General features: G+C 38.3%; 1 protein-coding gene across 2 annotated transcripts in view; it reads right to left on the minus strand.

The window, feature by feature from the left end:
- NSMAF (neutral sphingomyelinase activation associated factor) overlaps positions 1 to 15,448 on the minus strand; it is a 37,475-nt gene that overhangs the window by 19,763 nt on the left and 2,264 nt on the right. Inside the window, exons 1-10 of one of the 2 annotated variants that reach the window (XM_035316288.1) lie at positions 14,513 to 14,634; positions 7,861 to 7,950; positions 7,685 to 7,763; positions 7,525 to 7,592; positions 7,401 to 7,437; positions 4,480 to 4,530; positions 1,986 to 2,057; positions 1,562 to 1,609; positions 1,411 to 1,463; positions 785 to 914 (exon numbers count right to left, since the gene is read on the minus strand). In XM_035316288.1, coding sequence (XP_035172179.1) covers positions 785 to 914; positions 1,411 to 1,463; positions 1,562 to 1,609; positions 1,986 to 2,057; positions 4,480 to 4,530; positions 7,401 to 7,437; positions 7,525 to 7,592; positions 7,685 to 7,763; positions 7,861 to 7,950; positions 14,513 to 14,538 — 654 coding nt within the window. In that variant the 5' untranslated portion in view covers positions 14,539 to 14,634. Of the gene's footprint in view, positions 1 to 784; positions 915 to 1,410; positions 1,464 to 1,561; positions 1,610 to 1,985; positions 2,058 to 4,479; positions 4,531 to 7,400; positions 7,438 to 7,524; positions 7,593 to 7,684; positions 7,764 to 7,860; positions 7,951 to 14,512; positions 14,635 to 15,448 lie in introns of those variants that run through there. The other variant, XM_035316287.1, reaches the window with a different exon arrangement.

Here is a 15,448-nt window from a genome sequence, read left to right on the forward strand (position 1 = left end):
GTTTTAAGCAGTTACTTTAAAAAATGAAGTTTGTCTTTGCTGTTGGTTCTTGTCTGAGTAACGAAGCAGCTTAAGAATAAAAGAAGAACAATGCATTATCACCTAAGTCTGTTGCCAGTAAGAACAATCAAGCTAAAGATACGCAGAGCACATAGATCTGTATTAAAAAAATAAGGAAGCCGGGCAGAATGTTTGCCAATGGTGCCATCTAATGGATGAAAACTGAATGGCATTTTGTCATAAAAAGATCTGAAACATTTTACTTGTCTGGACACATTTTCAGGGTATTAGTAGCCTGCTAGGACTATTGCTGCTATTTCTGTGACAAAGTTCCAAAGCAGTGAGATGCTCTCAATTTTCCTCTAGAGAAAGAAATGCTCAGTTTAAAACCTAGCTAAAATCTTCCAATATGAAGTAAATATATATAAAGCTCTCACCAGGTAGGAACAGCACCACAAATTAAGATTAGAACTTTACCTTAAATGAAATTTTACAAGAAGTTATTGTTAAATATTAATGGAGAATGAGCAAAGGACATTTTGTGCTTTGTCAGTAAGAGGCAAGTTTTAAGCAAATTAGCACAGAGTACTGAGATATACTGAATGAAGTCACAGCAGCATAAATTAAAGGAATGCTAAGGAACTTTTTATGAGAACTTTCTGAAAATACAGTCTTCCTGGAGATATGCGGTATGTGCATTTAAGAGAAATAATATTAAAAAAAACTGTCCACTAAAGGTGCAGTGTGCTCACACCATATGCAAGACCATCTATGAGGCACTTACAGGATATCCATTAAGTGGCTGGAAGTACAAGTTAGCATCAGTAACACACACATGCCCTGGATTAGTCACCAGTGGTGTCACCATTTCTGCTTTACATTCCATATTCAGCGTTTCAGAAATGCTTTGAAATCTACAAGTGAAGAAAGGGAGTAAGTTTACCTCTGGTTCTTACATACGCAGAGCTACCCTTAAATTCTTCGGATTAGTTTATAACCATGGGATGTCAGAATGGGGAATTTGCTATTTTAGGAAAGAAGAGACTTCTTTGTTGAGACCTCTGCTTTACCAAGTCATGTGTTCTGCACCATTCTCAGAGCAGTATATCATTTCTATGTTCATTTTTCTATACAGAGCTTTATTCTGCATATACCAATGCCCAATTTGCAAAAAAATTAGTGGGTAAACCGAACCATTTGAAGAGGAAAGAAATGGGGGAAGTAACACATTCACCTTTACAATGGAGAATTTGTCATTCTCCATTCCAGGTGGTTCAGAATATAAAGAAGTTAACTCTCTGAATTAGAGAACTTGTGCTTCCCCAAGGAAGCACTTAAGAACTGAAGCAGTAAACTAATTGATCAGCAATTCAAGTATATTTTCCCAGTAGAAAGTTATTAGAAAAATACCTGTTTTTATCAAATGAAGTTCTAGCCAAACGGGATTGCAGTATAGCAGTTATCTAATGTGAAGAAAAAAGAAAATACAGTCTATGATCCAAATGCAATTAGAGTTTCGTTAGTAACATTGATATTCAGATAGAAATAATGAGATACTTACCATGGCAGCTTGATCTCCCATCTTATCTAGACAAGAAGCCCTGTAGAGCTAAAGGACATTGAACTTTAAGTGAAATAGCACAGAACTCCCACACAAGTCACAAGTCAATAGCAACTGGGAGCATTCTTAGTGCTGGAGTACTAGAAGAGCTATTATTCCTTCTTTTAGAAGCAGAACGTTTGTTCATTGTTATTATTATTACTTTGTCTATACACTACCACCCCTCATAGTAAAAAGCTACTGGGAGTAGCTTACAACAGCTTTCAGAACTACATGCTATGTTCAACTGCTGCATTTTAAAAACTAGATACTCCCATAATTTCACTTTGAGAATAAGCTGCTCAAAATATTTGAAGAAAGCTCCCCATCAAATACCAAAAAGGCACTCTGACAAAGTGTGTAGTGATACCAAATAACCACGTACCTGATGTAGAGTTTGCACTACATCTCCTACTTTCCCAGCCACGTCCAGTTGGAATAAGTGTTCCGTGGTACCCTAAAACCAAAAGGGTATTTACTACAAGTAAGTTTAAAGTAAAGTGCAATGAAAAAAAAAAGAAAAAGAAAAAAAAACACCTAAAATTAAAATACGCTAAAACCTTGTCAAATTGTTTCCATAGGTTGCAGTATACATTTGAAAGACCTATGTTAAACCCAAACTTTTTTCTTTACAAATCTAACTTCCCTGTGGTAAGCTCTTTGCATAGTAATTGGTCAGTTCTTTAATATAATGCAACATAATAGCTTTGAAGTGCTCCATTTAATATAGTGAAAACATCTGTAAGTGTAGAACTAGTACATGCTCTAACTAGTTTAGTAACACAAACATGTAAATATAGAATTAGTAAATGCTCTGACTAGTAAATGACTACTGACTACTATAGCTATATATAGTAGCTGAATGTATTGAATGTAATGAATGTACAGCTACTATATATAGTTTTTTAGACAAAATATTCCAGCCCATTCAATCTTGAAAGACCTGGCTTTAAAAGTCATCATTCTTTTCTACATAAATAGTTTTAAACTGGAATGATTCCAAATGTAATCACATGTTTGGACTACCCATTAATAAAAAGTCTAGGAAACCCACTTTGGCAGGGGACGTTGGACCTGATGATCTCTTAAGGTCCCTTCCAATCCCTACGATTCTGTGAAAACCTCATTAACATCACCCAACTTGTGTGCTATACACATTTATTTCCTCTAAAAAGTCTTCCCAGATCTCTCAGGTGTCATTTCACTAACATCTCTCATTTTGACTTTTATGTGCGTGGATCAGCTGATAGAAACTCTTACACGACTCATCTTCAGCAAAGGTGGTTAGGATCCCTTGAAAGACCCGGAATGCAGTGTAAAACAGTATTAACACATTTCTGTAGGATTTTATCTTTGGTTAGACTTTTAAAATAGCGATCAGTAAAACTACTTCAAGACATTGATCAGTGGGTACAATTGGATTAATTTAAAACTTAAGGAAACAAAACATAGATCTAGAATTTCAGCAGCAACTTGGTTAAAAACTTTGTAACATTTTACAAGTACACAATTTTCCTTCAACAGGGGAAGCATGGCTCTCATATTCTAGTGGATGGTCTACAAGGGCTGCTTATAGCCTACAACGTAGACGCTTTGATGAGCAGTTCTCTGTCTAGCTCTCCAGCTGTATGCAAAGAGAGCAATGCAGTGTTTTGTAAATGATCTCAGACAGTCAGTGGAAGACATGGAAGCTAAAACGTACTACCAGATTCCAGCACTCAGTGAAGCATCCGGCACTGGAAATGATTTAAGTGTAAGATATCTAGCAGCTATTATATATATATATATTCTGAAGTGACTGAAGGCTAACTGGACTTCTGTTTTAATTTACAGAAACATACCTGCACTTTAGTGAAGGAAGTTGTAATGGTCAACTTTCAGGAATGATTTATGTATGAATGACTCTTGACTTGGGACAAACTAAAATGAAAAACCTTCTAAAAAAAAACACTAATTCTTTACTATCTTTCCACTGTTTTGACAATGTTATAGTTACAAGATATTTAATAAATTGTGCACTTGGAGGCAAATCAGAAAATACAAGGAGCAGAACAGAAATCAGGTTTAGCACAAAAAACTAATGACATAAAGCAAATGAACAAGGAAATTTTTTTAAAAAAGGGAAATAAAGTAGTTTAAGAGACATCAACAAAACAACCCAAACCAGTTGTTTAGAGAATAATTCAGACAATCTTCTTGCTTCTTATAGCAGTAATACTTATTTATGGACTCCATGACTCCTGAAATCTTTTACTTGAATGAATATGGCAATAAATATAATAGCCTGTTTCAATCCTTGCCTTTGGAAAGAATTATTGGGCTGAAATAGTGTTTTAATGACTCTGCATTTTCATTTTGTATTTGTATCTTAACCCATCTCCCATTCAAGCTGAAAAACCCTTACTTGTGCACTTTGAAGCCTTCAGGCTCAAGAATCAGAGCAGACTCACCCTATCAGCAGAAAGGAACCAGAAGCAAGTTCTGGTTTCTGCTGTGAGCAGACTTATCTGCCATTCCTTTGAACCATGACGCATTCAGCTGGGAAATACCAGTTAGGAATCTCTCATCTCAGCTGTGCTTAGAACTCAGGAGAAGCAGCGTCCCCTAAATACTAGTGGCCAGCTGACAGCTCTGTCTGATTGTTCAGCCCACAGAGCTGCACAGCAAGGGTCAAGTCTGTAGTACGTCCCCCAACAAATCATACAAATATATTGTAGAAGAATTCAAGCACTGCTTTTTATCCAATATGTACAATTATTTATTTTTAAGCTTTATTTTTATATTCCTCAACTTCTAATTATCTTACTCTTTCAGAAATGAGAGCATAGGTCTTTGCAGAACATGAGTTCACTAAAAACAGTGAAAAAATGTATACTTACTCTGACTGTTTTATAGGGTGCAATAATGTTTCTTTCTTTAATGAGAAAAGCCTGAAAAAGCAAGAATGATAGTTTTAGTCTGAAAAAAAAAAAAAACAAAAGCAACACAAAACATCCCAAGCAAAAAAGAACACATCCAAAAAAAACAAAACAAACCCAAACCCACATCAATAGTAAACATAAATCCTGATAAAGGCAAAGCTAAAAACAGTTTAAGCAATCAAAATACTGGGTTGCAATATCCTGCTTTAACCACCCTACATGAACTGCAGAAAAACAATGACCTTTTGTAGCTGCTAACCACAAAAGGGACAAGTGTACACTGCATTTCAGAGGCTTACTCATTTATACAGTCAATTAGAGAGCTTTTATTCCCATCATATGACCTTCAACGAGTTGCAAGATTAAAGGCAGTAAACACAGCCACCAGTCTGGCCCCATTCAACAGAATACTCCTCCCCATCTTTTTGTCTGGCAGCTCATGTCCCTCGGGTTCTGCCCTGAAGGGAATGCCCCTTCCCACAGGGGAAACTCATGAAATACCATGAGCCTTCTCAAATGAGCTCTTTCCACAGCCAAACATTTTGCTTCCTGTTCCAACAGCCACGAACCTTAGATTTCCTCTCTCATTCAACAGCTCGCTTTTGAACAGTTTTGTATCTCTGATGCTACTCTCAGATCTGGAGAGGACCTTCCGCCTCCCCCCCTCCAAAAAACAAAAACAAACAAAAAAATGAAACCTTCAGATCCTTCTCTTCACAGCTCCTACACAAAGGCTTAACTGTTGGCACATTGATTTTATCACCTTATCATCTGCTGTCTGAAAAGTGTCAAAAACCAGAAAAGTCATGTTTTTCCCTGTCCATAGGAAAGGCTCAAACTTGTTAAAATCTCATGCCTGATTAAGACTAAATCAATCCTGAACTCCACGAAAGGCACCAGACTGCACTGCCAACTGTATTATTCTACACCATGGCCTGAGAGCCTTTCAACACACCAGGCATCCACATGGCTCCACCAGACCCAGTGCCTTGGTTTGCTTCCTACAGCGAGCACCATGCCTGTGGGTCTGCATTCAAAGGCAAAGAAAACCAAAACCAAGAGAAATACTGTAACTGGCCTAACAGATGAGCGTAGAGAAGTGGACACTGCCTACCTGGACTTCAGCAGGGCTCAGAAGCTAACATCAGAACCGACCTTTGCCATGTAGCAACTCACAGTACAGGCAAGCCAGCAGAAATTGAGCGGCATGCTTAGAAGCTTGAAGGCTCAGCATGCCTCTCTAAGTGCCACATCAAATAATAATGGCAATTAGTTCCTTTCATCTGACATCAGCTTTTACAGACCTGAACCAGGCTATAGGAGAATAAAAATCAGAATAAGAGACACCTTCTTTATACTCAGCACTTACTTCAGTACTATAACTAAATATTATTCTACCTAAAGTTCCAAATTCCAAAATATGAGGGAAAAGTCAACAGCACACATAAAAAAACGTATGGAAGAAGAACAAAAAGTTTAGCATACTACATTAATTTCATATTTTGGAGGACTTTTCTCCAATTCTATCTTAAGAAAAAGTACCAGAAAATAAGTTAATATAATCTCCACTTATTATTTATATTTGCTGTTTTATAGTCATTATTTTTTAGTTTTCTTGTTACGTAAAGGAAAGCATCTTATCCAGCTATTCATTAACAACTTTGAGCCCAAAGAAAAGGTGAACATGTTTAAGATGATCCAGTTATTCAATATGTACAGTTTCCTACAAGACAGCAATTCTACTAAAAATATTCAGAACTAGATCATGATTTATCATCAATCCAACTACTGAGTGAGTACTTTACATTTGAAAGTCCCTATGCCTTTTATATAAAATACCAGTATCACAGCAAAATGTTTCATCACAGCAAAATGTTTCAGAGCATTTCCCCAGTGACAGAAGGATGACTGGTACGCTACACATAGTGGGACTAACAACATTTGACACTTCAAAAGTTAGTTCTCTTTTCCTCTTGAATTTTTTTATACTAATCTGTTCTTCAGAACATCAGTGTATGGTAGATGGGATGAATAAAAAGTGTAATGAAATAAAAGACAACACTTTTTTTTTGACCACCTCCAAGTCTGCATGGAACAATTAGAAATACCTATAAACAACAACTGTAAAACACTCAATACAAAAAATAGCATAGACAAAATTAAATGCTTGTGTACCTCTTTGACTGCCAGAGTACATAACACAAGGCTTTCACTCTTTGGTAAAGACATTTTACCTCCTCAAACATTCTAGCATATTTGTATTTCCCACCTCATCTCTGTTCTTTCCAGAAATGAAAACATGAGGGGTTTGTTTGTTTGTTTGTTTAAGCTTGGGAACACTTATTAGCCCCAATTTTGCAAAACTTGAAGTATATTCTGTTGGTTAACATTAAGTACAAACATGTTTAAGTTAATCATAACTCATGACTGGAGCTTGAGCCCACATTTCAGGATGGCTACTGAAAATGACTTGGTGGACACACAGTGGAGTCCAATGTTTTTATAAAGCTGAACTGAAAGGACAAAGGTGGCTTTGCCATTACCAATACATGCTGCAGAAAGAAAAATATATATATATATAAATGTAGCAAGAGGAAAACAAGAATGATTAATAACCACTCTGAGATCAGTCTATTCACCTTTTTCATTCAATTCTAAAATTGCCCTAGGCTCCATTATAAAATGCAATGTAAAAAATTCTTCTGTAGTTTGAAATTTTCAGCAACAACAGTCTCACATCAATGTTAAGGTTTTTCACACCAATTAGTTGTGTTTCCAGTCAACTCCTCACCCTAGAATTCCAGCTCTGAGAAAGACAACATTAAAGAACGTAATCTTTCATGTTTATACATCAAGAATCTGTTATATGCAGCTCTTACCTGATTACATACAACAGAAATCCCTCCGGATGTTTCCCTAAAATGTAAATAAGATACTTAAATTGATGGGCATTTCAGCTTTTTAGAGTTAACTGCATATATACAGTAACTCAAATTCACATACCGAGTGAAAGGATTATTTGCTTCATTGTCTTCTGGGGCTTTTATACTAATGCAGTCTCTCAGTGGTATCTGCAGCAAGTAAGAAAAACACATACCCCTTCTTAAAAGGTTTTTAAAAGGAATCTTAATTTATCAAGAACTTGCAAGGTTGCACTGCTTACCTTGATAATGGGTTGGATATTTTCATCAGGTTCAAAAATGATTGATTTTGAACAGATTTTTAGAGAACCTCTGATTTTTCTACAGGAACAAAAAAACAAGTAGTAGTTGTGTATGTTTTACAGATAAATGAGACTAGAACAACTAGAGTAAACGAATACATATAAAATTTTCGTACCTTTCATCCCTGCAACCTTTATTTATGACATGATTAGCTGTGTGCTGTTCAAAGTAGTATTCTTCCAGGTTAAGAAGCAGCAGTGAAAACCTACAAATAAATAAACAAAGATTATTTCTTCAAAAAGAAAACACCATAAAACAGTTAATGTTCTTAATAAAATATATCAAGTATTTGGGAAATCTTCACTAATATATATAGAATCACAGAATCATTAAGGTTGGAAGAGACCTCCAAGATCATCTGGTCCAACCACCCCCCTACCACCAATGCCACCCACAAACCATGTCCCTAAGCACCAGGTCCAACCTTTCCTTGAACACCCCCAGGGACAGTGACGCCACCACCCATCCCAATGCCTGACTGCTCCTTCTGAGAAGAAATGTCTCCTCATTTCCAACCTGAACCTCCCCTGGCACAACTTGAGGCCATTCCCTCTAGTCCTATCAGTACCTGTGAGAAGAGGCCAACCCCCAGCTCCCCACACCTTCTTTTCAGGTACTTGTAGGGTACCTGAAGGTTCCCGCTGTGCCTCCTCTTCTCTAGACTAAACAACCCCAGTTCCCTCAGCCACTCCTCATAAAACTTGTGTTCCAGGCCCTTCTCCATCTCTCATAGCCCTTCTCTGGACATGCTCCAGGGCCTCAATGTCCTTATTGTACTGAGGGGCCCAAACCTGAACACAGTACTCAAGGTGCAGCCTCACCAGAGGCAGAGTACAGGGGGACGATCACCTCCCTGGTCCTGCTGGCTTCACTCTTCCTGACACAAGCCGGGATGCCGTTGGCCTTCTTGGCACACTGCCAGCTCATGTTCAGGCGAGCATCAAACAGTACCCCCAGATCCTTTTCCTCTGAACAGCTTTCCAGCCACTCTGCCCCAAGCCTGTAGCGCTGCATGGCGTCGTTGTGACCAAAGTGCAGGACCCTGCACTTAGCCATGTTGAACCTCATCCCACTGGCCTCTGCCCATCGACCAATCCTGTCCAGGTCCCCCTGCAGGGCCTTCCTACCCTATATGTGCCCTGTCCCCCTCCCAACACTCAAGAATGAATTAATTTAAAATAACTTTTTAAAAGAACAAGCCTGTATGGAAACTTTGTATACACATAAAGATGATTCACTGATGCTCTTCCAAAATAGTCAAGGTTAAATATTTCAGTCTGTTCATATGTCTGAGGTGGGAACTATCCTAGCACAGCCAGTCTTTAAGGAATAATGATAATAATAGCACTGCATTTAACTCGGATCAGTGTCAGCCAGTCAAAATACGCAATGACACGAGAGGTGGAGCAGGAACTAACAGCGTGGAATGGAGAAGATAAGATCTTCCCAGGGCAAAGCCAAGTGACATTGGTTTCAAGTGTTAAGTGAAAACCACTGGCATGGTATTTACAACACAGCTGAGCCACTCTATGGATACCCTCTAATAAAGCATTCTCCAACAACTTTTTGGCATTTTGTACTGGTGCCAGTGTTTGTTCAAACCCACAGGAAACCTGTTTACGGGCTAATCCAATAGAAAACAAACCAAAACAACAAAAAAATTGAAGAAGTCTTCTAAAGCATTTTATCAGAGGATCACAGTAATGCCAACACTCACACAAGGTAAACGCAAATAGGTTAGGTTTGATATAACATGAAACTACATCCTCTCACAAATTAACTTAATTGCTGCAAGTAATGAAAGCTCATCAGCTCTACTAACAGGGTGAACATGGGGTCACCTATGTGTTTCAGCAGCAGGGAATGACAGTGAATATCAGCACAGCAGGCAGAGCAGCAACATCTTATTTTCCTTCAACATACAACAGTTTGTTTGTGTGTGGGGCTGGCCCGATCTGCAGAAGTACTTAACATTTATTCACATCCACGCTTTGAGCTAAGTTCTGCATTGTGTTCATGAGGTGCTTTACGAGAAATGTTTGTGACAATGCTAATAAGCACCAAGTGTCCCCAGAGTATTATGGCATGTTTAAATAGCAAGCAGTAAACATGTCGTGAGTTCAAGAAATGAACCACATACTAAACAGTCTGCTTGTTAGGGCAGCATATTTCATACTAGAAAAATAGCATTACTGGAAAATACATCCAGTTTACCTAAGTTTTGTGTTGTGCCTGTGTTGCACTAAAAACACCAAGGCAAAGGTTTGCTGTACCTACAAGTGGGTCCACATGCTCAACACCTCCTCCTGACACCCCACGTCCAAGACTAATGCCCTAACACTCTGCCGCTTTTGCAAAAAGTCCAGTCTCTTTGCCCCTGCATTCTTGAAAACAGATGTTTTGTGATGCTATTAAGAAACACTAAGGTTAAAATGTTAGAAAACATAGGAGTTACAACAGTATAAGCCATATAAAACTCCTTACGAAAATTCACAAGTGACCTCAAAGGTCACTTCAGCCTTTCCCCCAGTTACCATTGCCGCGTGTTTCTTGAATATCTCAGGTTTCCAATGGACTTTTAAGAGCTTTGCCTTCACATATTTTCAGAAGACACAGTATCAGTTGCCTTCTGTTTCTCATAGAAGTTTACCTTTCAAACATACTGCAACCTAGGAAAGCACGTCCTATCAACAGGTGTAAACTGAATTTCCAACTTTCAGAGGCTTTGGTGCCATCACTCACCTTCAACAAGCTAAAATAGAAGCTCTAGCTCTGCATTTTGAAGAATAAAGCTTCATTAGGAATATTCTAAATCCTAAGGCAGTAGAGGAGTATGAAACCATAGCAGTTTCCACATAGCTACCATTAAATCCCATTTTTCAACACATCACCTAACTGAAGTCACACGGGACAAGCTTAAGTTTTATGGGCTTTTGCAAACTCAGATCTAGCAAGTGCTATCATATTTTTATTCAAAGCTTTTTAATAAAGCTGTGTCAAGATATGTAAACCAGTTCAACATCAAGATGTTTTTCTTTATAGTATATATAAGCATACACACTCAGCTGATAATCCGCAAGCCAAAATACTTAAATAAAGTTAAGAACAAAGGTAACGCCCCCAGTTGTTTGAAAAATCTTCCACTTTTTTTGTCAGGGAACAGACACTATGGACACAAGGAACAATCAGCTTCACAGCAATGATGTTAGAGGTCCCATAAGTCTTCTTTTGTGACAATTGGCAAATCATGTTTGATAGAACTCATTTCTGAAATAACGTAAATAAGTAGGGCCACTAACAGTAATTGTATCAACGGGGTCCCTCATGAGAGCCTTCACCACACACGATACTTCAGGCTTGCCAGGAGTTTTAACAAATATTTACAGGTGTCAGGGGAACAGATCACTCTCTGGTACATGGCATCGTAGGCAAACATGGTGTTGTGAAGGTCTGAAAAAATAGGAAATCAATAGCTATACAATTATAGCGGTGGGGATCTTCAACATGCAACTAAGCAGATGGACTGCAGAGGACCCAGCAGGGTGATTGTCTTCTGAAGAACTACAGAAGGTATTTGAAAGACACTTGTGGTATCAAGATGACTGACACACAAAATTTATGTTATCAGCTGCTACACAGTCCTATGACAGGAATTTGTACGTGTTTGGTATAGATCTAGAATAGTAGTTTGATTCTTCTGGGCATGACAAGAGAAAACAAACACACATGTACAGGAAAGGAATGATACCCAAGATAAGAAACAGGTTAAATGCATAGCAGTGGAGAACTGTATCTTGGTCTCAAGCCACCGAGCAGCTGTGCTATCTTCCCTGTGCTGCATAAGCCTATGACTTACCATGCTGCCCTGGAGAACAGCCTGGCTCACAAACCCAGCGTCAAGTCACATAAGACTAGGTAAGCCTATTCCTTTTTCCTCAAGTCTGACCCTAAGACATCAAGAAAACTCAACCTCAGCCATTAGTCAGGCAAACATATAAACACAAGGTCTTCCAGTGAGAAGAACCAGGCTGCTTCAATAATACAATTGGTTTCACATCCCTTCCCTCCAACAGAAAAACAACAAAATCTATTTAGGACTAATTTTTCCCCAAAAAGCAAAGCATAAGTATCAACAGGGAAATGTACAACACCACCGCTGAATCTAAAATGAAAAAGATTTTTTTTTTCCTTTTTAATTATTACCAAGAACCAGTATCTGGAAAAAGAGGTTTTGTTCTAATGCAAGCACTTTTGTTTTTTAATAGAAAAGCAAAGGGATCTTCTATGTGTAGCTGCTGCTCTCAAACCTTGTATTCCTGTAACACAGTAACAATGAATACTGGCAACTACTGTTTCAGGCAAACATGAGATGATCAAGTTGGCAGTATTTTTCTTAGCATTAGCAAGTGGCTCATTTTAATCCACTTTTGAAATGTATAGCCTCATTGCTACTTGAAACTTCCTTGAATTTGGATCACTTGAAACAAGTGATTTCATTAGCATTTATTAAAAATAGCATTACCGTTCTCTAAGTAGCTATCTTCTCTTGGAAAGCTCATGGAAACCAACTCAAATATCCTTTGAAATCAAGCAATAAAACTCATACCCTAGCATATTGTATGATGTGTTTATGCTGGCTTCCTAATAAAGATACATTTCACAGGCTTACGTTCACAATTTTTGCGGTCACCAGGCTATTTAATTGCTTACAACAGATTGATAAGGTCAGTAAGCCACATTTCTTCAGAAATTTCTTCAGTTACAATTTACTATTTTTTCCTCATACATTTAACTTGATATATTAAACTATTTTTAAAAAGCGATATATTGATTTGAAAGTGACAGAGAGGAACAAAATAGACGAGATTTTTAAAAAAAGCTCAGATGCCATTAAAGTATCTGTATGGGGGAACGCTCAATGCCTTATGTTTTAGCTTCTTAGCAGTCTGGTCTTTTTCCTTGGATAAAGTCTTGCCAACAGTAAGTAAGCTTTCAAGAAAGCTTCTCAGAAAATATGTGCTTAATGCATTTGATCATTTCAAAATCTGAAGGAAAAAAGCTTTAACAGCTTCACTGGTCCAACCCAGCCTACCAGCTTCCTCAGAGACTACTTCCAGTTCAGGAGACAACACGCTTCAAACTGCAGAGGCCATCAAATTAGCAGACAGAGAACACCAGCTTCCAGTCAGAGCTGTGGAGTTCCCTCCGGATAGTTTTGCACAGGTTTAACCTGAATGAGTTCATGAAGGAGAACAACAAGTAACACAGACTGTACAGAATGAAGGGGTCAGGGGCAAGAACACCGTGGCCAGAAACAAGACCTTCCTGCTCAGAGGGCAGCAGCCCTGCTGTCAGAGTGAGAAGGCAGCAGTGCCCCTTCAAGGATGAAATGAATCAGCAGCCTCCACGGCTAGCAGGGCAAAGCCTCGAGCTTTAACACAGGTGGAAGGGCATTTGAGCTGTTACAGCTCAGATTTAATGCAAACCCTGTATCTGAAATCAGCAGCAGAAGCAGCTACGAGGGAGAAAAAGAAGAAACTTTAATGAAGGCCCTAACAGCTTTTTTTTTGGAATATCTTTGATACCCATCAGCATCCACTGGTGTTAGTCCATTAGCTCTTTACTCCACGATGATCAGTCTTTTAATAGCTGTTGCTTAAAATCTAAGTACCTACTCTTAAGTGTAATTAAAGCATGCTAATACAATTTTGCTTGAAGGCTTTTTCATATGCCTCTTTTTGTGTTGTCCCAGAAAAGTGGTATTAAGAAAATCTGAAAAAAATCAAATGGAAGTGATGTGGAAGTTCCCTTGTGATGAGAATCAGTATTGCTTCAAAAAGTAGCTTTGGGGAAAGAAAGAGGAAGGGAAAAAGAGAAGGCAAGCACCTTGCCAAGACAAACAGAACTTAATCTGTAGCAGGAAGAAGAAAGAATACCGCAGGTAAGGCTGGTACACAAACAAAGCAGTGAAAAACTCTGGTTGCTCTTTTTTTTTTTTTTTCTTCTAAAAAAAAAGACACTGAGCAAAGTATCTATTGGCCAGCTGATGTGTGAAAAAGAGTCTTCCTTATGTGTATTTTGTCCTCAGAAGCTAAGATAAGGCTACATACTTAAAAACACAAAACAAACAAAAAAAAAGACTATTATTTTTATTAAAAAAAAAAGGTGGGAAAAAAAGACTATTGTCTTGCTTTTTTTTGCCTTTTTCAAAAAGCTCCAATATAATTGCCACTCAGAAAAGGGCTGAGGAATATGAGTCAAGAACACACCCTAGACACATAAAAAAACTAAGCAGGAGACTAAGCAGCAGAACACTTGCAAAACCTAACCTCATGTGATGTCACCTCCTATACATAAGGCTTGGGAACCCAAATTGCACCCAAACATTCCTAGCATTGTTCCAAGTATGCAGCAAAGAAGCCAAACACACAACTCTTGATTTACCAACTACAACTTGAGGTTTGTAAGTCCTGCCAGAAAATGTGTTATATCAGGCTCAGTCTACCTGAGAATTTTACTGTTATTTTGCTTCATGCGCACGTCCTTCCATACTTCGATTCTCAAAGACCCAAGTGAGATTCAGCAATACATTGAGCAGGGAGAGAACCAAAATCCAACCCGACAACAACAAAAACCAACAAACCCACAATTTATTTTATGTTCCAATGTCACCTAGGACATGTTTTATGTTCAATGTCACCTGAAGCACCAAACGAGGCACAGGAATGAGTGTGCAGGAACCAGCATCTCAGCAAAACCCCATTTACACCATCCAGAAGAAACAGCAGCCCATTGGTCATCCTTTAAAATTCTTCATCTGTGATTGAATTGTTTCCATTTCCACCACTTCATTGCACACGCTGGGAAACTACTGGGGCAGAACAGTTTCAGGTGGTTGACTGGACACACCTTGGACAATCACTTGACCCGATACTGAAGTACAGTTCTCATAATGGAAGTACATTGCCAGGGATGAACAAGCAGGCCCCCAGTTCAGCAGCCTGCAGCTACATAAAACCAGCTCTAAGTAAACCTCCTCCTAAGAGCAAAGTATCTATCGGCCAGCTGATGTGTGAAAAAGAGTCTTCCTTATGTGTATTTTGTCCTCAGAAGCTAAAATAAGGCTACGTACTTAAAAACACAAAACAAAAAAACAAGGGAACATCAAACACTGTCAATGTGCAGGATCTACATGCTACCAGTATGTTGTCTTACGTGAGTGATGTTAACAGCAAAACAGATGAACTCCTCAAACAGGAAGCCGAGCAGGCAAACCACCAGAACTATTTATAAAAAGCCTCTGTATCAAGTGTTAGATATGCCTACATTTGGGCACACAGCCAGCAGAACCCGGAACTCCATTTATAAAGAGAGCAACAACCTTACCAAATTGCCACATCATTTAATTTGAAGTTTGGTAACTAAAATAATTATTAAAAAAAAAAAGATTCCTACTAATGCATGTTGAGTATTTTTACAGATTAAATTGAGTAATCATGCACGCAACACTGCATTAATTAGAAGAAAACATAGTATCTTTCTTCGCTCTGAACACCTAGGAAAAGTGAAAATACAAGTCTAGGAATACAGGTACATTTGAAGTTAAAAATCCTGCCAAAATTAACTCAACCTCATTAGGTAGATTGCCTTGTTGAATAAAAAATAAAGTAAAGCCCATTCTTTGTTCTCAGTGTATGAACACA

Source organism: Oxyura jamaicensis, chromosome 2, assembly GCF_011077185.1.
Source record: "Oxyura jamaicensis isolate SHBP4307 breed ruddy duck chromosome 2, BPBGC_Ojam_1.0, whole genome shotgun sequence".
Lineage (NCBI taxonomy): Eukaryota > Metazoa > Chordata > Aves > Anseriformes > Anatidae > Oxyura > Oxyura jamaicensis.